This window comes from Coregonus clupeaformis, chromosome 16 (genome assembly GCF_020615455.1).
Source record: "Coregonus clupeaformis isolate EN_2021a chromosome 16, ASM2061545v1, whole genome shotgun sequence".
Taxonomy (NCBI): domain Eukaryota; kingdom Metazoa; phylum Chordata; class Actinopteri; order Salmoniformes; family Salmonidae; genus Coregonus; species Coregonus clupeaformis.
Window position 1 is genome coordinate 33,151,221 of NC_059207.1, and position 20,132 is coordinate 33,171,352.

The 20,132-nt window shown below is 41.6% G+C and overlaps 2 protein-coding genes across 3 annotated transcripts in view; one reads left to right on the forward strand and one right to left on the reverse strand.

Moving 5' to 3' along the window:
* Nucleotides 1–216: 216 nt before the first annotated feature.
* Nucleotides 217–10,827, reverse strand: LOC121584863 (vacuolar protein sorting-associated protein 33A). The gene is made up of 13 exons (XM_041901038.2): nucleotides 10,686–10,827; nucleotides 10,398–10,463; nucleotides 10,109–10,236; nucleotides 9,776–9,962; nucleotides 9,549–9,665; nucleotides 9,257–9,431; nucleotides 8,787–8,983; nucleotides 6,511–6,637; nucleotides 6,181–6,248; nucleotides 4,742–4,879; nucleotides 4,486–4,623; nucleotides 3,512–3,680; nucleotides 217–1,094 (listed from the first exon to the last, which is right to left on the reverse strand). The coding sequence occupies exons 1-13, from the start codon at nucleotides 10,785–10,787 to the stop codon at nucleotides 901–903; spliced, it is 1,806 nt and encodes a 601-aa protein (XP_041756972.1). The 5' UTR covers nucleotides 10,788–10,827; the 3' UTR covers nucleotides 217–900.
* Nucleotides 10,828–11,427: 600 nt separating this feature from the next.
* LOC121584861 (rabphilin-3A-like) overlaps nucleotides 11,428–20,132 on the forward strand; it is a 36,258-nt gene continuing 27,553 nt past the window's right edge. Inside the window, exons 1-2 of one of the 2 annotated variants that reach the window (XM_041901037.2) lie at nucleotides 11,428–11,643; nucleotides 16,372–16,438. The gene's annotated coding sequence lies outside the window, so the exon portion shown is untranslated. The remainder of the gene's footprint in view (nucleotides 11,644–16,371; nucleotides 16,439–20,132) is intronic. The other variant, XM_041901036.2, reaches the window with a different exon arrangement.

A 20,132-nucleotide genomic window follows, 5' to 3' on the forward strand; every position in this document is an offset into this window, starting at 1 on the left:
TCAATCAGCGTCCTGCGCAGTCAAATCATGGGCCTGCACAGCAGAGGGCCATTATCCGCTGATCAGGAGGCCTGTTATTGGGCTAATTGTTCCTTGAGAGAGCTGAACTCCTGACGGCTGACTGGGCTCTCAACCTTTCCACTCCACTCCTCTCCTCCCTGCCTGCATCATTCTGTCCCATCTTTATTTTCTTCTACAGCATAAACAACTCTAAAGTAACAATGCATGTACCCTAATTCATCTTTATTAACGATTTTTGATCCTACATGTTGAAGGTGGAGTAGGGATAGTGTAATGGAGGTGCAGCCAAAGTCAGACTGTCCAACTGTACATCAGACATTTGGTCACATTGTAGAGTGGAAGGATAAATGTTAAAATGGTCAGTGTTTTAGAGACCTGAGGTTAACTCTGGTTATAAAAGCAGTTATAAGCTGTCAATTACACATTTTATTTACAATACTTTTTACACAAATAATGGAAAGGAGAGAGAAAAGCCCTATACTGTACAACACAGAAAATATAGGTTGAAATCCCTAATAAACAATAATACAAACAACTACATTTCAGCCTCTGTGTAAATACAGTATTATTTTTTACAATGATCTTAGAACCTTTCATATGATCATGCCCCAAGTAAGATGACACCTTCTTGGCTCCATACAATGACCACAACAGGTGACAATGGAGAAGTACATTTAGCAAGCTGTGAGAGTTGCAGAAGAAAGACATAGAAAATTGAGGAGCTGACTTCTGCTCACACTGACAGTTGCAGAGCTCAATCAGACACAGCTGCAGGGCACTGGAATATGGACATTAAAAACAAGCGGCAAGGTCTTTTGTTCTGACTGACTGTTGGGTCCAGCAGTGTATCTGTTCCCCCGAGGGGGGCAGACAGCGGGCTCAGGGGGCCTGGGCCTCAGGGCGGTCCATCAGGGATTTGATCCAGCTGGTACCATTGATGAGCTTGGTGGTGGCAATGATGTATTCTGTGCCACCATCCTCCATCTGAGACAGGAAGCGCAGGGCAGCGATTTCCGCGTATGTCACCCCTCCCAGAAAGAACACCAGTGTGGTCCTGTTCTCCCCCTGCTGGCCTGTGGGTGGGGAAAGCAAACAGTCAAACAGGGTGGAGATCACAGGGTGCACCACACTCAGAGGGTGTCTCAGGGGGAGTTGGGATATGCAAAAAAAAAACATTTCCATTTCACACATGCGTATAATACACACTTGTACATGTGACAGGACAAATATAAGCACACACCAAATTATTATTTAGCAGAATGTTTGTTTTGAAGTGAGGTTACTTTGATAACCTCAAAACCCGATATTGTACATGTAAACACACAAAGAAAGTAAGAGACACTACTATTCAACCCCCATCCTCCCATGTCCCCACCCACATACTATTCTCTCAAATCTCAAACAAACTCTGCCATTCTCCTGCTACAACAGGCTTGTTTATTGTCTTCCATTATCACCTTTCTAGAACAAAGATATGGCAGACATGTAAGAACAAGTAAACTGTCTAATACCAAACTTAGTTCTAATAACATTGCATGGTGTGAAAGGCATCTCACCAAATTAATGATCCTCATGTCAGTGAGATGTCCAAACTGACCCTGGAGTCAGTAACCCACAGTTATAATGCTTGAAATGAGAGGGATATTCCACTCCCTTATCTTTGAACGGTCAACAGTGCCTTTGCCCCTCCTCTTTCATAAACAAATACATGTACACAAACAATTACCCAAACAGACACACACTTAATGGTAAGGTCCAGTTTTGTTCACTGTGTACAATAAATAAACTGCTGCTCTAAGATATCTGACATCCAGGACACCTACAGCACCCGATGTCACAGGAAGGCCAAAAAGATCATCAAGGACATCAACCACCCAAGCCACGGCCTGTTCCCCCGCTATCATCCAGAAGGCGAGGTCAGTACAGGTGCATCAAAGCTGGGACAGAGAGACTGAAAAACAGCTTCTAACTCAAGGCCATCAGACTGTTAAATAGCCATCACTAGCCGGCTACCACCCAGTTACTCAACCCTGCACCTTAAGAGGCTGCTGCCCTATGTACATAGACATGGAATCACTGGTCACTTTAATAATGGAACACTAGTCACTTTAAAAAATCTCTTAAGGATCGGACCCTTTTTTTCCATTTTCGCCTAAAATGACATACCCAAATCTAACTGCCTGTAGCTCAGGACCTGAAGCAAGGATATGCATATTCTTGATACCATTTGAAAGGAAACACTTTGAAGTTTGTGGAAATGTGAAATTAATGTAGGATAATATAACACATTAGATCTGGTAAAAGAAAATACAAACAAAAAAACATGCGTTTTTTGTTGTTGTTGTTCTATCATCTTTGAAATACAAGAGAAAGGCCACAATATAATATTGCAGTTTAGGCACAATTTAGATTTTGGCCACATTTTGGCAGTGTGTGTGCAAACTTTCAGATTGATCCAGTGAACCATTGCAATACTGGACTATTTTGTATCAAGTCTGCCCAAATGTGCCGAATTGGTCAACTGATACATTTTCAAGTACATAACTATAGAGAACATACAAAAATGATATGGTAATACAAAATGTAAGTTTACACACTCCCAGGAATGTCATACATGATGGATCATTAGCTTATACACTAACTTTCACACATCTAGATGGCCAGGCGGGGTGGATGTGGAGCCAGAGACAGCAGGGGTTGAATCTGTAGAACTCAGTTCCTACATTTGAATATTTATCAAACAAAACTATGCTACATTTTATCTCTGGGACCCTTAGGATGACAAATCAGAGCAAGATTACTGAATGTAAGTACATTATTTACCTTCAGAGGTGAATGTATCAAACCAGTTGCCGTGATACGTTTTTTGTTGTTGTGCACTCTCCTCAAACCATAGCATGGTATTTTTTCACTGTAATAGCTACTGTAAATTGGACAGTGCAGTTAGATTAACAAGAATTTAAGCTTAATGCCCATATAAGACATGTCTATATCCTGGAAAGTTTGCTGTTACTTACAACAGTCATGCTAATCACATTAGCGCACGTTAGCTCAACCGTCCCGTATACGGGACACCGATCCCGTAGAGGTTAATAATGTTTACATACTGTTTTACTCATCTCATATGTATATACTGTATTCTATTCTACTGTATTTAGTCAATGCCACTCCGACATTGCTCGTCCTAATATTTATATATTTCTTAATTCCATTCTTTTACTTTTAGATTTGTGTATTGTTGTGAATTTTTTGAATACTACTGCACTGTTGGAGCTAGGAACACAAGCATTCCGCTACACCCGCAGTAACATCTGCTAAATATGTGTATGTGACCAATAAAATGTGATTTGATTTGACATGGCAGGGACAAAGCCAGCTCTTCTCTACAGCCAGCAGATCACCACACAGGTGATCATTCACTCAGCCTTTCAATAGCTCAGCTTGTTGAGCAAGAGAGCAACTGGCTGCCTTGGTCTCCTGCGGTCCTTACGTTTCTTATGGAGGCCAGCAGGCAGCTGTTGTCTCTCCTCAAAGTGTGGACCAGGGAGCATCTTCAGAACCTCCTCGATGCTGCGCCAGCCGGGCCTGGCCAACACCTGGGTCAGACGGATGCTAAGAGGAGCATAGCCACTGTACACATAGGAAATGTCATTGGGGTTCTGGAAGAAGATGACACACACACACAAGCTAGGTATCAGTACAGACAATACTACAGTCAATACTACATACAAATCCCACTCTCACAGTCGGAGAAAAACTATGCATGTACGTTTTGGGAACGTTGTTTTACAAATTAATTTTTAATTTTTTTCAACTTACCGTATTTTCCGCACTATAAGGCGCACCGGAGTATAAGCCGCAGCAGCTAAATTGAATGATATTGAATGATGTGTACATATATAAGCCGCACTGGACTATAAGCCGCAGGTGTTTTAATGTTTAATTACCATATGTAAGGGTTCGTGCACAGAGGGGATTGTCGGGAAAGAGACAAACTGTCTCGCTCTCGTAATGTCTGTCTGTCTTGCTCTCGTTCTGTCTCTCGTTCCACTCTCGGTTCCACTTTTACTTTTGCGTGCTACCTGTCTCACTCTTTCTCTTCCGGCCTCCAGCTTTTCCTGCTGGAGCCCGCCGCTTAAAGGTGGGGGGCACGGACCGGTCATAGAGCCCATAGAGTTAAAGTTGGTGGACTGTAACCTGTAAAATCCATAGATTTAGGAGGTCTTCCATAGATTAGCCGCACCATTATATAAGCCGCAGGGTCGAAAAATTTGAAAAAAGGCGCGGCTTATAGTCCGAAAATTACGGAACTTAATGACAAAAACAACTCAACTCCATTATTGTGCAATTACAAAGCAATGACTATATTACTAACATGTCACTAGAATAATTACAGTGTTGTTACACAGGTGTTCGTGTTACTACCCCTCCCCTCATCCAGACTGCGTTATGGGATTCATTCACCTGTTCATTGGCATCCTCCATCCAGAGTTTGAGTGTCTTCCTGATGGTGGGGTAGTTATTCCTGGTGCTTGTCTGGGGCTTCAGCAGACCTGTCTTCTCCAGGTTGTTGAGGGTAAGCATGTGTTCATATCCATAAGTCTGGAGAAAAACAGCACAGGTCAATCATGTTGCCACAGTAGCATTCATCTCATCTTCAAACGACCATCACTCGTTTTAAACCACTGATGTATTGTAATGTAATCAGAAAAAAATGCACCTGCAGGATCTCCCTCTTGTAGTAGTCCAACATCTTCTGCTTGAGGCCATTGTTGCAGACCGACTGCATACAGACCAGCCGCAGGATTTTGATTAGGGGATCCTTCTGGGCGATGCAGTCCTCTATGTATGTGTTAACCTGGAGAATGGTAAATAGGGGATGTTGATTAGCAAGACCAGAAATGCGCACACACACACACACAGGGACAAAGCAAAAAAATATGTTTATTAAGGCAGCTTTCAGGGCCGGCCGTAACTTTTTGGGGACCCTATGCGAGAATTGGTTTGGGGGCCCCCCACCTCGCTGGTAAAACATTTTAGTGATCCCCCTCTTGACGGCGGAGATATATAATTTTCTGAAATTCTACACATTTTGCCATGGGGCGGAGAGAAATTGTTGCCGTTTTTAAAACATGGCATAACTGAACATAGCATAACATAACTGACTTATGCCATGTTCATATGATATCTTAGTGAGAGTGACTGACTAACAAAATCAGGGCCACTGGGCACATGCCTGATCAGTAATTCGGCCATGATTACTACAAGGTGTAAATAGCCAGTTAGACTAACTTAACAATGTATATATTTTTTGTTGACATGGTCTAATTGAGTGACTGTCAGTGACTGACATTAGAAGAGAAAAACTGGTGATGCAGTACCACATTTCTAAATTGCACCTTGCGTATTCTACTATTCTAACTCTCAACAGTAAGTTGAGACCCTGACTGAGTTTGGGGGTGGGGCCCCCCCAGCTGGAGGTGGGGCTCCCCCAGCAGCTTCCAATATCAGAGCTAACCAGTAGTGTAAAGTACTTAAGTAAAAAAGACTTTAAAGCACTACTTAAATCGTTTTTTGGGGTAGCTGTACTTTACTATTTATATTTTGGGCAACTTTTACTTCACTACATTCCTAAATAAATTTTTACTCCATACATTTTCCCTGAAACCCAAAAGTACTCGTTACATTTTGAATGCTTAGCAGGACAGGAAAATGGTCCAATTCACACACTTAACAAAATAACATCTCTGGTCATCCCTACTGCATCTGATCTGGCGGATTCACTAAACACAAATGTTTCGTTTGTAAATTATGTCTGAGTGTTGGAGTGTGCCCCTGGCTATCTGTAAATTTAAAAAAACAAGAAAATTGTGCTGTCTGGTTTGCCTAATATAAGGGATTTGAAAATATGTATACTTTTACTTTTGATAAATAAGTATATTTGAGCAATTACATTTACTTTTGATACTTAAGTATATTTAAAACCAAATACTTTTAGACTTTTACTCAAGTAGTATTTTCCTGGGTGACTTTCACTTTTACTTGAGTCATTTTCTATTAAGGTATCTTTACTTTTACTCAAGAATGACAATTGGATCCTTTTTCCACCATTGGAGCTAACCACATGTCGACAAAGCACTGAAAACATTGTGTACCTACCTTGTCTGTATCGACTCCAGTCATAAACTCCTGCTCCACTGTCAGGTTTTCAAAGAAGGCCTCAGAGGCTGTATCAGAGAGAGAGAGAATATCCATTTACCTCTGTTACAGAGTATCAACAGCCGTCTTAAACTAAACTGTACGCCACACATACTCACATGACATACTGATATACTCTACCACATTACATTTTATCAAGATCAGATTATTCTGTAGGTATATCTTGTATCAGGAAGAAAGACAGATTAAGACAGATAGAGCGGAGGGAAGAGGAATGTAGAGGTGGTAGTTGGACATGAAAGGAGAAGAAGTGAAAGTTGTTTTTCTCACTGGTGATGTCCTTGATAAGCTCAGCTATGGAGGTGTGATTGGCCAGCGAGCTCCGTGCTGCCTGCATGTGGGGCAGCTGGGACACAAACTGCTTTATCTCGCCCACTGTTTTGGCACTATGGCGCTCCTGCAAGACAAATTCAATTAAATAACATTAAACACTGGAAGAAATTACACAGGTCAGTCGTAGGCAGTTTAGATCACACATTACCATAAGTCAGATATTGGATGCTGTGGGTTTGAGGTAAGGAAAATGTATGATAAACTTTAACAAGGACTGTGTAGTGTTACATACGGATGTTGTGAAATGTGAGAACTGTTTGAGAGATGACTAAAATCCCCTAGGAAATTACAAAAAATCTACTTCTCAAATACACAATAAACAGACATTAAGCTCAAAGCAAATATGTGGGGATGATTTCAGATTAAACATACAGTATGGCTGCTGCCATGTAGGCATAACAGTAGTAAGAAATGGTTTGTTGGCTGGAGAACAGCTGATGCTCTCACTGATACAGTCATCATTCATCAAACTAGAGAAAATAAACTTTGATTAGGAACAGGTTTGGGCAGGACAGAAATGTAAGAGTACATCAACTGAAATAGCCACCGGTGTGAGACGTCAGCCTAATTATCACATGCAAAGCATCCAGTGACAGTTATGATGCCAAAAAGTATCTTGCTGACAAAAGTGCAAGCCTGTAGGGAGATTACACATAACCTAAACACAGTAGAAAACTGCTTTTTTTGTTGCTCTTATCTGACACTTGTATCATAAACATTTTGTTTACGGTCTTCGTCGATAATACTAATGTCGATAATACTAATTGTCAGCTGGCTTTACTTTTTACCATTGGAAATCCACCTTCTGAAAGGTCTACCTGGCACATCGAAGGTGATGAATAAGAACACAAATTAATATGATTAGAGAAATCGGTAGCTAATGTAATTACATTTACATTAAGAGTAATTTAGCAGACGCTCTTGTCCAGAGCGACTTAAATGAGCTTAAGATATAGTTGTCATTTTCAGCCCGAACCCGATGAGCCCAACAGTACCCGATGGGCTTGGGCTGGGCCAGAATTTCTCAGAATTTATTTGGGCTGGACGGGGTTTGGACTTGCCACGCTGTAAATAAAGAAGGAAAAAAAAGACCTTGCGTGCCTGTTCGACTACTAGCGCACCTTGGATTCTACTACTGCGCTCTCTAAATCTCTCCCCCTCCCTACATCTTTCCCTCTTTGTAGATTTGTACATTTTATCCGGGATCGTTTACCTTGTCATATACATTTTGAAACCGCACTATGAATTTTATCCCAATAGCCAAAAGGGGGAGCCATGGGAAGCATTGAACTACAGAAATTCAGCCGTGGCAATATATTCATTTTGACAATAGATATTCTGCTGGTTAAAGCAACAGAGATATTATTCCATCTACGGAGGTCGGATTGAATTGATTTGAGCGCTCTGTTAAAGTTTCTGGCAATGGTTTCATTTAAAGAAGGAAATATATCTACTCCCAAATATGTATAATGGGAAACGATTGGATTCCATAAGTAGAGATGGATTCCTCCATCGGGGTCTTCAGAGGCAGTAGGGCTGATTTGGTTACATACATTTTATAACTTGAGATTAAGCTGAATTTATCTATGATCTTCAATGCGTTTCGACGCGATTGAGATACATTGTCTATAGTAAAATATCGTCTGCGTATAATGAGATGAAGTGATCAGTAGATTTGAGAGAAATGCGTGTTATTTCCTTCGATTGACGAATTGCCTGGGCCAGAGGTTCCATGGATAATAAGAAAGGCAGAGGTGAAATTGGATCGCCTTGTCTGCTGCTTCTAGTGATTCTGAACAGCGCAGAGCAGATATTGCCTGTTATAACTATGGCTGAGGGATTGGCATATAGTATTTTAATCATATGAATGAAATTGGAGCCAATTCCCATATGTTCCAAGAAAGAAACCCCTCGCCTTTCTAAGACAAGGACTGTTTCCTTGTCTCCTCACTCCGCTGCCGCCTGCCTCCGCCGCATTGTTCTCAACATCAGTTTAAATCAATATCTTTTTTTTTTTTTTTACTCTGGCTTTTTTTCTGATTCATAAAATGTCTGTGATGTTGGGCCGGGGCTCGGGCTTCAGCTCACAGGGCTTGGCTAACATTTTCAGGTCGATGACAACTCTAGCTTATGTGGTCTGACATTAGGACTTATCTGAGATAGTTTTTACCAGTCTGTCTGCCTGTGTGTGTGTGTGTTGGGATGAGACCAACCTCAAAGGCAGCGGAGATGATCTTGGCCTTCTTGCTCAGTGCAGCCCCTACACCATTGAAGTTTTTGTCCCGTATCTCAGCATACAGCTCCTCTGCTGAGTTGAGCTGCATCTTCTTGGGCTCTGTGGGCAGGTCTTTACCCGCCTCACCCTGCTTCTTTTGGGCAGAAAACTTCTCAGGAGGCAACTTCACATAACCTGTTTGCAGACACATGCACACAGAATAGATACACATGCAGACAAAGCACACAAAGGTCACAAACCACATACACAAATCGACAGAAACCCCTCAAGATGTCTGTATTTGAATCTATATGTCATACTGGCCCGTATAAAAATGTATGCACTCACTAATTGTAAGTCGCTCTGGATAAGAGCGTCTGCTAAATGACTAAAATGGCAATTTGAATTGATTATGTCTGTATTTAGCTTGCATTGTTTTTTCATGCATTAACAGAGGCCCATCCTCACCGTTGGTGATTCCATAGACTTCGTCAATGAGGCCCTCATAGGTGAGCTGTGTGGCCAAAGGGGTGAGCAGGTCTACGTTGCGGTCCAGCAGCAGCAGTGAGTCAAACACAGGTAGGATCTGATTCTGGCTGCCAGCAAACTCCCTTTTCATCCTAAGCATCATGTTAGCTACATGCTTCACAGGGAAAAGACATGAGAGTTTCATTTCCAACACAATGCATTTATCAAAGAGTCTGTTTTAAAACAAAATGTGGACATTTAAACTGCAAATTAAGTATTTTCCAATACTCACCCGTGCACACTCCCCTTTCCCAAATATCTGCGGGATGGTCCCATACAGAGCCTGGAGAGTCATAAGGCCCTTGGCGGTGTGGTACAGACTTGTCTGGTCACTTTCCAGATTGCACTCCTAAAGGAGCCGGGCAGGGCACATTAATACAAAAGATAGCTTTGTACCTGAGCCTATGCATACACTGGGACGTGTGTAGTGTTAATGTGCATGTCTCTGTCCTAACCTACCCTGAAGGCCCCCTCAGACTCCATGGAGAGCAGATCTCCATCATAGGGGATGAGGTCTAGGATGTACTCATCTATGTTGATGAACGAGCCCAGGACCCCCTGCTCTTTCAGCCGCTGCTCACAGAGCATGCTCCGCCGTGGCACAAACAAGATGTGGAAATCACGTGGGGAATGCATCTTATCCTCACTACAGGAACACACATTGAACACAAGAGATACGCTATATGAGGGTAAAAAAACAACATCCACATCCACCCATATGCAATACTGGCTGCAGCATTACTCCAAAATCAATAAAAGTGTTTAGTGCCAGTGAGACAGTGGGATACTGACCTGATTACATTTTCAGCTATAATATCCATCAGTTCAAGCCTGGGACGGACAAAGAAGATGATATTTTTCACGTCAGCAGCAGGGAGACGCCCCCCTTTGAGGGTGAACATCTTCTCCACCTCATGTTCCTAGAAAAAATAAAGAAAACTTAGATCTGTCAACAACCAGTTTGGCATTTTGCTCTTGCTGTAATGTGAGCCTTCTAAAGCCTAAGCAAACACAAGCATTCATTGTTGCTATTCTGTAGGTCTACAGTACACACAGAAGTACACATTTTAGTCAGTCTTACCTTCAACAATGAATATTGTGCTATCAATCCAAAGGGTCCAGTCAGGTATTCATCCCACACAATAGCCTATGGACAGTCAACAACAATTTTTGCCACATAAATACACTGCATCTATTTAGCTAGCTAGCTAACATGACTAACTATGTGGATGACTATGTACCACAACAACCCCATCATTGTTTATGTGGATGATAGCTTAGCATGCTAGCTAGTGTTGAACAGAAATTTCAGATTAAAACAAGGTAAATTAGTTTGTAATTTCTAAACGCTTTAATCCATGCGTTTTACCTTGCTTCCTCCACATTTGTCCAAAAACTCACGGAGCTCCTTCCGCGCTGCTTCCCTCAAAATGTTTAAATTTACTCTTCCATAGGATAAGTGCGCAGACATTTTTGCTCTGACAGTAGGGAGAGTCAGGTGACTGCTAGTGGTTAAGCGTGTGTGTGAATGCACCATGTGACCCAAAAGCGTTGATCTTTGAGCTGTAATAAATATTCTGTCCAATAGATGGCGTTATATATACACACAATGAATCCTCTAGTTATACCGCAACTGTAAAATTTAAAATCAGATGCGGAGAAAGGCATTTAGAGACGGGCGGTCCATTTAACATGAACAAATCAATTTAAGACCAAAAATCGAGGATAAAGTGTGGCAATAGTATAACGATGTGCCTCTAGCGACAAATGTTGTAGATGACCAGGGCCAGTTGATGTAGCCTATAAAACACAGACATGCAACTAATGTGGCCTTTTGATGGAGGGAAAACAAAAACTTCATATGTTACCCCGACCTGCAGGCTGATTGAGCATCCATGAAAATAAGGTTGAAGTCTAGGCTATTAGACAGTTTTAACTGAAAGTGTTTACTTTCATTGGGCTAGTGTAGCCAATCAATTAAATAGTTAGTTGCAATTTAGAAACAAGAAACCAAGACAAATGTAAAGTATAACCAGTTAAGAACCACTACTTGAGCATCAATGGTAGCCTACTTGGATGCAGGGGTCTCCTTCCCAGGGTACCGAGGGTTTACCACGGAGGAGAGGAGCTCACTCAGGGCGCATAGTGTGGAGATCGGCTCCTGGCGACGGTGTCTAAAGGAATTGAGAAGCACCCCTTGACCAAAAAATTGCCTTGTGACAGTCGTTGCATGCGCAATGAACGGTTTGCGGTTGATTCCAGTACAGTATAAAATTAGTCCGCATCATTCCCTGACATCTTCCTTCGATAGAGGGCTGAAATCTCAGGTAGGCTTGCTACGGTTTTCTAAAGGTCTGCATCTATTGTGAGCAATAGGCTACATTTCACGTATTGCAGTTCAGGTTGCTTCAATGAAAGATTTTTTTGCAAAATGCAGTTGCATTAATAAAATAACATTACATATGAGGACTGGCTGGTTCTAAGTCACAGCATCTCCATCACTTATGTTGAAACATTTATGGAGCGCTGGGCTTCAGTTTATCTTCAGTTTTCAAATAATCTAATTGAAAATGTATTTGAATTAGAAAAGTATCGAATTTTATTACATAGACCTATGGCATGCAATATGATGCTATCTGTATAAAAATACCCAATGGATCAGAGTTTTATCTACATTTTTGAAAATGTTTTGAATACGAGGTCAAGTGAACAGATAGCGTTTTATTTTGTAGCTGTAACAAATGCTTTACTGAGTGAAATTACTTGAATACCAATAGTATGCTATGCCATACATCCTACTAAACAGTAAGCTTTACTGACGTCATTTTATGTTTAGCATATATCACTTCAATAAAACTGATATTACAGGCTGTCTGTTGTAAAATACAGCATCACATATGCTGATTAATTGGTATAGGCTAATGATTACTTGACCTATTTCAATTTCTTATCAGTTTCATTCATGAATAATGTGGTCCATTAATAACCACTGATGGTGGTAAAGCTTCATGCAGCCTCCATTCCTCCATCAATGTCTCTACACACCCCTGTGCAGTAAGTTCCTCTTATCAATGAGACTGGTGGCAGACTACAGTTCATTCTCTCAGGTCTGGATGCTTCTTGTTGCAGTTGTGTTGTGGGAGAAGAGCCCTGGTATGTCATTTGGGAGATACTGTGGTTGCAGTAAGCTTCCTCTCATCTCATCCCTGGGCGTTGCTGCAGGATTTGAGAGAAACACATCAGTGCTTGATGTGCCACCACTCCAGACCTGACTAAAATCAGGGAGATTGATTTTAAGGCTTATTCTTTCCTGATGGTTGTGCCATTGTTAGTCAGGTGGTGTTTGATGTGTGATGTTTCAACCTCCTCCCCAGGGCATATTGACAATGGGGGTGAGGGTTATCTGAACCACAATAATATTGAGATTAAAACCAAAACCAACCATGGACTAGGGAAAAATCTAGGGGAAACACTGACTATACTGAGAAACCCTGAAATTATGATAGTACTCCCAATACCACCATCTCCAACTCTTGCCAAAGTCTTGAAGCATGGGGATTAAATGGGGGAGGGGAGATAAGACTGAATGGACTGCTTGCGATATCTGCAGCTGGCTCCTCATACATGAGCAACCACCCGTAGCGATTGGTCGACACCCTTGCGCGCCCCCCTCTCTCTCTCTAACATGCTCTCTATGTGCATAAGCTGCTGCAGAGAAAGTGTATGGAATGTCTAGAGAGGAGGAAAAATGTGACCATGTCTGTGAAGAAAGAGGGGGATTGAGGGGGGGGGGGGGGGTGATTAGCTTCACACCATATATATATATATATATATATAGAGAGAGAGAGAGAGAGACAGAGAGAGAGAGAGAGAGAGAGAGAGAGAGAAGAGGGGTGGTCATGGAAGAGGTAGAAAAACAGATATAGGAAAGAGCCAGATAAGTGCTCTGCAAGCGAACTGCATAATTTAAAGCTGACGGATACAAGGCAGATGTACCATAATCCACCCACTAGGCACAGTTCAACATCTAGTTTTGATTTACATTTGGTTAAGTTGTCAACTAAAGTGACTTCCACGTGAAATCAACAAAACAATTCACCATATCATTGGATTTAGGTAAAAAGGTAGGTGAAAAAAAGACAATTCCCTTACGTTGATGACTTTTTTCAAATCCAATCAGTTTTCCATGTTGATTCAACATCATCACATTAAATATTTTGGTTGAAATGACATGAAAAAAACGTTGAAGCAACCAGATATTGCCCAGTGTGTGGTATCTTTGGGTTTGTTTTCATGGTTTCCCTCTTAGACCATATACTCTTAGGGGACTGGTTCTTATTCAATTATATTTCTAGCACTGCAGGAAGACCATCAGGCTGGAGGCATTGTTTGTGTTGAAATGCAGGCTCAGGGTTTTCCCCATCACACATGGGCTAAGGAACATAGAGCCGGTATATCCTTAGTCATTAGTCATGTCTTTTTAGACCCCTTGTGAGGACACACAATTCAGTCTCATTCAAAATACTATTTTCCCTAACCCCTAACCCTTATCCTAACCTTAACCCTAATCCTAACCTTAACCCCAAACCCTAACCTTAACCCTAAACCTAGCTCATAACCCTAAACCTAATTCTAACCCTAACACTCATTTTAACCTTAACCCTAAACCCCCTAGAAATAGCATTTGACCTTGTGGGGACTAACAAAATGTCCCCAGGTACTACTGGTCCCCACAAGTATAGCTAAACATGTCCACACACACACACACACACACACACACACACACACACACACACACACACACACACACACACACACACACACACACACACACACACACACACACCACACACACACACAGTGTTTGATCAATCAAATTTTTTTCTTCTGATCTCCCTGTTACCATGGTCACAGTTGGTAAAGGTAGTTCTGTTCCTCTTCTTCATGTTCTTCGGAATCCATGTTTTGAAAAAGCCGTGTTTTGCTGTGTACTCCTCCGAGGATCATTAAGGCGTGGGATCAGGATCGATTGGCAGAGGTGGTTCCCCTGGACACTTGTTATCAGAGCTCTCCAAAAGCAGCCATGGTGATGAAGAGAAGGGCCATTAATGAGACAATAACTCCACAGTCCACCCAAGAGAGAGGTTTAGAATCAGAACTGGCCATATCTTTAGCCTGGATTGGATGGGGGTTGAATATTTGACAAGTGGCTCACACCCCAATAGAGAGCATCACCCACGGAATCAGTCCAATAAATACAATAGTCCCAAAATTAACAGAGGATAACAGGCCCTCTTGTGTTGCCATTGGCTCCATCTCTCTACCCTTTAGCAGCATAGAGGAGAGGACCACTACTGACCCCAATACATCACCAAATGGCAGGTCATTAAGAAAATTGGCTCATCAAAAGCCTTTCATAAAGGAGTAATTATAGAGAGGGGGTGAGTGTTGAGTAGTTCTGCCTAAGCCTATTATCAAGTCAGTGACCAAGTGGTTTCCCATGTAATAGTACTACTGAACCTACCTTTTATATCAAAGGGTGTCCTATCCTGGGTCATTAAAGATGCAGAATGCAGAAATCGCACCGCATTTCATGGTTGCTAAAATTCTAATAGTTTGCCTAATTTCAGTTTATGTGACAAAACAGGTATGTATAGTGTAGAGAATCATTGTACCATCTAAACTGCTGTGAAATATATTTTCCATAACCAAAGATATTGTATTTTCAGCTGTTTGAAGCTGGTGTACAAAACCCGAAAGTAAATGAAGCAAAAAACGAAACTTAAGAACAGGAAGCATAGAAATAGCACACATAGAACTTATCTACGGCTTCTTAGACTTGCTTTCAGTGAGAATGATAGATCTATAACACACATTTCTATATGAATTTGGTCGAGTCGCCCCAAAAGTTACATATTGCAGCTTTAAATGTTCAAGAAAAGCTGACTGACAGCCTCACCCAAAATTGTCACCACCATATGAATAATACTCAACCTTTGCATGTGGAATCAGTTTTTGGAATTTATATTTGACATTCAAATTAGGCAGATTCCCCACAGTCAATCAGCAGATCCGAATCCATACCAGTTTGTAAATACACTCTGCTTCAGTGATCTCCTCATCCTGCTGTAGGGTTGAGGCTGTTTAGTGGGAGGAGGCAGAGGAGGGAGAACATTCAAGATTGTAAGATGGTAACACATCTCCCTGTCTTGTCACATCACTGCAATGAAAGCTGTAGTTAAACATGAATGTCAGGAGTCAGAACAAATTTCATATTTTATTTTTTACATTTCAATCATTTAGCAGATGCTCTTATCCAGAGCGACTTACAGCAACTTATAGTAGTGAGTGCATACATTTTAAATTTTTCCATACTGGTCCCCCATGGGAATTAAACCAACTGAGCCACACGGGACCACAACGCAACATTTCACCTCAAGAGGGATGCTTCAGAGTCAGAATTGAGATGCTTAAACTGTCCCTAGACCCCTGAATTCTAGATTGTCTTTCGGTGTGTGTTATTGACATTTATTTAACCAGGTTGATCTCGTTGAGATAAAAAATCTATTTTTCAAGAAAGACCTGTTGGTGGGCTCTTTGTTAGCAAACAAGGACCTGTTGAAGACACTCAGGTAGATGGTACCTGCTAGTTTTCTGGCGGGGCCAGAGGGAGTGTCAGATAGCCAGCAGCTGAAGAGTGCCAGCTCCTCACAGCTGACTTCCAGCAGAACAGCCCGGGGCCTGGCAGAGGCATCGCCATTATCCTCAGAGAGAAAATAGAGACTGAAAGGAATACGATTCTATTTCCCTCCATCGCCAAGGCCACATACAAACATGTCTAGATCAATAGCCATATTTCAAGGTTTGTGTGTAACAATATAATCTGTGAGATTTTGACAATGGAAAATTAGTGGTTTGATTTAATGCCCCATATACGTCTGATTTTGCTTGTCTCCCTGAGATGGAGAGGTAGAGAGAAAATTAGGGGGAAATGACTGAACCACAATTCGAGTTTAATTTCCATTTCCCTCTTTTCACCTCTGGGGTACGGCAAGGATGAGTCACCAGACTGTGAGCTGGGAGCAAATCAGGGACGAGGAGCCCATCCTGAAATATAATCAGGTGGGTGCTGCCTTTATGATGAATGGTGTCTGCATAATGCTTGCATTTTCAGGTTGCCAAAGTCAGGAGTGTAATTGTTATATGACTCAATGTAAGTAGGCCTACACATGCAACAGATAATGTTGGAATCAAAAATACCTTTATGCTGAAGATGCCTGTACATTAACTTTAGTTTCCATCATGGTAAGAGACCACCGATACAATTGCATCCTATTTATGTATGATGTTTTATTTCTATGTGTGGGAGTGTGTACATACCATTTGTATGTGTTTGTGTGCCAGCCCTCTCCAGTCCCACCTCCCATTGGCTCTATTTGGATGAGATTGCTGTGTCTGCAGGGTAACGACAGCGCAAGGGCTTGTTGGTCACTGGAGGGTCGTTCCTGTTTGTTACCTAACAAGGCTGGATCTGGATCTATGCCTCCCTAGAGGAAGTGGTGGTGGCTGTGAGAGCTAGGGAGGGCCATCCTCTCTCATCCGAGGAGAGGTGAAGTCGCCTCTCTGTTCCTCACAGATGGCCACACAGATGGTCCCTGCTTCCCTGTTCATATGACTGAAAACAGGGCAAATACTGTATGTGACATGTACTGGATGTCATAGACCTGGAAGACCCCCCCCCCCCACCACGCTAAACCACAGCCACAGCTCTCACCAACAGGCTCCCAAAAGAAGCCCATTTCCTCTCCTCTACCATCCCTCCTTCCTTCCTGCCAAGCTCCCAGCTCGCACATAACGTTCTGGAAACCATATGTTTCTTAGAGCTTGGTGAGAGCATGGTTGTCCTATGGTTATTTTGCATATGACCTTCCCACAACCTTCTAGGAATGCTGCAGTATAGTTGCTTGACAAAAAAAACATTATTTTCTTGGTATTTCATTACTTTAACAGAACGTTTCCTAAAAGTTCAAACATGGTTACATTTCATTTTAATTTTGGTAGTGTTCTAGGAACGTTCGCCAACTGGTTTGATATTGAGAATGTTCTAAAATAGTTCAGAGAACTTTAAGAAACAACGTTCTTATGTGGGAATTTCAGTACTTCAGCGTAACGTTTCCTACAGGTTTCCTCATGGTTCTATTTAAAGCCATGTTCTGAAATTGTTCCGACAACGTTAAGAAAACTTTCCATAAAAACCACAAGAAAACATAAGTAACATTCAGAGAACATTCAACAAAACTCATCTATCCTCTTTCTTTTTAAAGACGCACTATGCAGAAATCATTCCACCATTTCCTGGTTGCTAAAATTCGAATAGTTCGCCTAATTTCAGTTTATGTAACAAAACAGGTGTATAGTGTAGAGAATCATTGTACCATCTAAACTGCTATGAAATATATTTTCCATAACCAAAAATGTTGTATTTTCAACTGTTTGAAGCTGGTGTATAAAACCAAAAGTAATAGACACATAAATAAAATAAAAAAACGGGAAGCATAGAAATAGCGCACATAGAACCAGATCTACTGCTTCTTAGACTTCCTTTCAATGAGAATGACAGATCTAAGTGTGTTCAGGTGTGTTGGCCGCGGCCACTAATTGGCCACACCTGATCTTAATGAGTGCTTGTTTCCTTTGAAATGGGGTCTAAAATGAATAGACTAAAATGAACAGCTTTGTGTGCATACAAAAAACATGGCATGCTAGCTCCATCCTGGTGGACTAATTCCATGGATAGAAAACAGAAGATTATAGTTTTGAATCTCACTGATACCGTGTCACAATAAAAAATAAATGTTTGTATGATTAATGCCTAAGGAAATTAATTTCCATGTGTCCTATCTGTGCTTAGAGTTAAAACAAAGTTTACCCAAAATAACCTAGCAGTGTTATTAAAAGTCTTACTTAAACATTCAGTTAGCGTTTTAAGGTGGTCCTCTGTAGCTCAGCTGGTAGAGCACGGCGCTTGTAACGCCAAGGTAGTGGGTTCGATCCCCGGGACCACCCATACACAAAAAAAATGTATGCACGCATGACTGTACGTCGCTTTGGATAAAAGCGTCTGCTAAATGGCATATTATATTATTATATTATAAAAACCGCAAAATAACAATTTTTTTCTATTCTCAGAGCGTTAATAAAACCTCCCAGGAAAACTTTCAAGGAACCTCCCAACAACCTAAAAATAAATGGTCCCAGAACAGGCAGAATGTTCACTTCTGTTCAGTTTTACTGGTCAGGAAATGTATGGCTTTGATCCCACAACCAATGTGAAACCAAAAACATACTTTCCCACAACTTTCAAGGAACCAAATGAGCTAGCTGGGTCTCCTTTATCACATATTTGTTTTACTCCTGTCCTTTCCCCCCAGAACCCGCTCTACGTGTTCAGACACACAATTTCTGAGAGCTTGCAGATAGAGTAATTTTTGTAAATATTATTTTTTAACCTTTATTTAACTAGGCAGGTCAGTTAAGAACAAATTCTTATTTACAATGACGGAATACGAAAGGCAAAAGGCCGCATGCGGGGACGGGGGCTGGAATTAAAAATAATAAATAAAATAACAATATAGGACAAAATACACATCACGACAAGAGAGACACCACAACACTACATAAAGAGAGACCTAAGACAACAACATAGCATGGCAGCAACACATGACAACACAGCCTGGTAGCAACACAACATGGCAGCAGCACAACATGGTAGCAGCACTAAACATGGTACAAACATTATTGGCCACAGACAACAGCACAAAGGGCAAGAAGGTAGAGACAACAATACATCACCCGAAGCAGCCACAACTGTCAGTTAGAGTGTCCATGATTGAGTCTTTGAATGAAGAGATGGAGATAAAACTGTCCAATTTGAATGTTTTTTGCAGCTCGTTCCAGTCGCTAGATGTAGCGAACTAAAAAGAGGCGCGACCCAGGGATGTGTGTGCTTTGGGGACCTTTAACAGAATGTGACTGGCAGAACGGGTGTTGTATGTGGAGGATGAGGGCTGCAGTAGGTATCTCAGATAGGGGGGAGTGAGACCTAAGAGGGTTTTTATGAATAAGCATCAACCAGTGGGTCTTGCCACGGGTATACAGAGATGACCAGTTTACAGAGGAGTATAGAGTGCAGTGATGTGTCCTATAAGGAGCATTGGTGGCAAATCTGATGGCCGAATGGTAAAGAACATCAAGCCGCTCGAAAGCACCCTTACCTGCCGATCTATAAATTATGTCTCCGTAATCTAGCATGTGTAGGATGGTCATCTGAATCAGGGTTAGTTTGGCAGCTGGGGTGAAAGAGGAGCGATTACAATAGAGGAAACCAAGTCTAGATTTAACCTTAGCCTGCAGCTTTGATATGGGCTGAGAGAAGGACAGTGTACCGTCTAGCCATACTCCCAAGTACTTGTATGAGGGGACTACCTCAAGCTATAAACCCTCAGAGGTAGTAATCACACCGGTGGGGAGAGGGGCATTCTTCTTACCAAACCACATTACCATTGTTTTGGAGGTGTTCAGAACAAGGTTAGTGGCAGAAAAAGCTTGTTGGACACTAAGAAAGCTTTGTTGTAGAGCGTTTAACACAAAATCCGGGGAGGGGCCAGCTGAGTATAAGACTGTATCATCTGCATATAAATGGAGGAGAGAGCTTCCAAAAGTATTCATCCCCCTTGGCGTTTTTCCTATTTTGTTGCAGTACAACCTGTAATTTAAATGGATTTTTATTTTTGAATTTCATGTAATGGACATACAC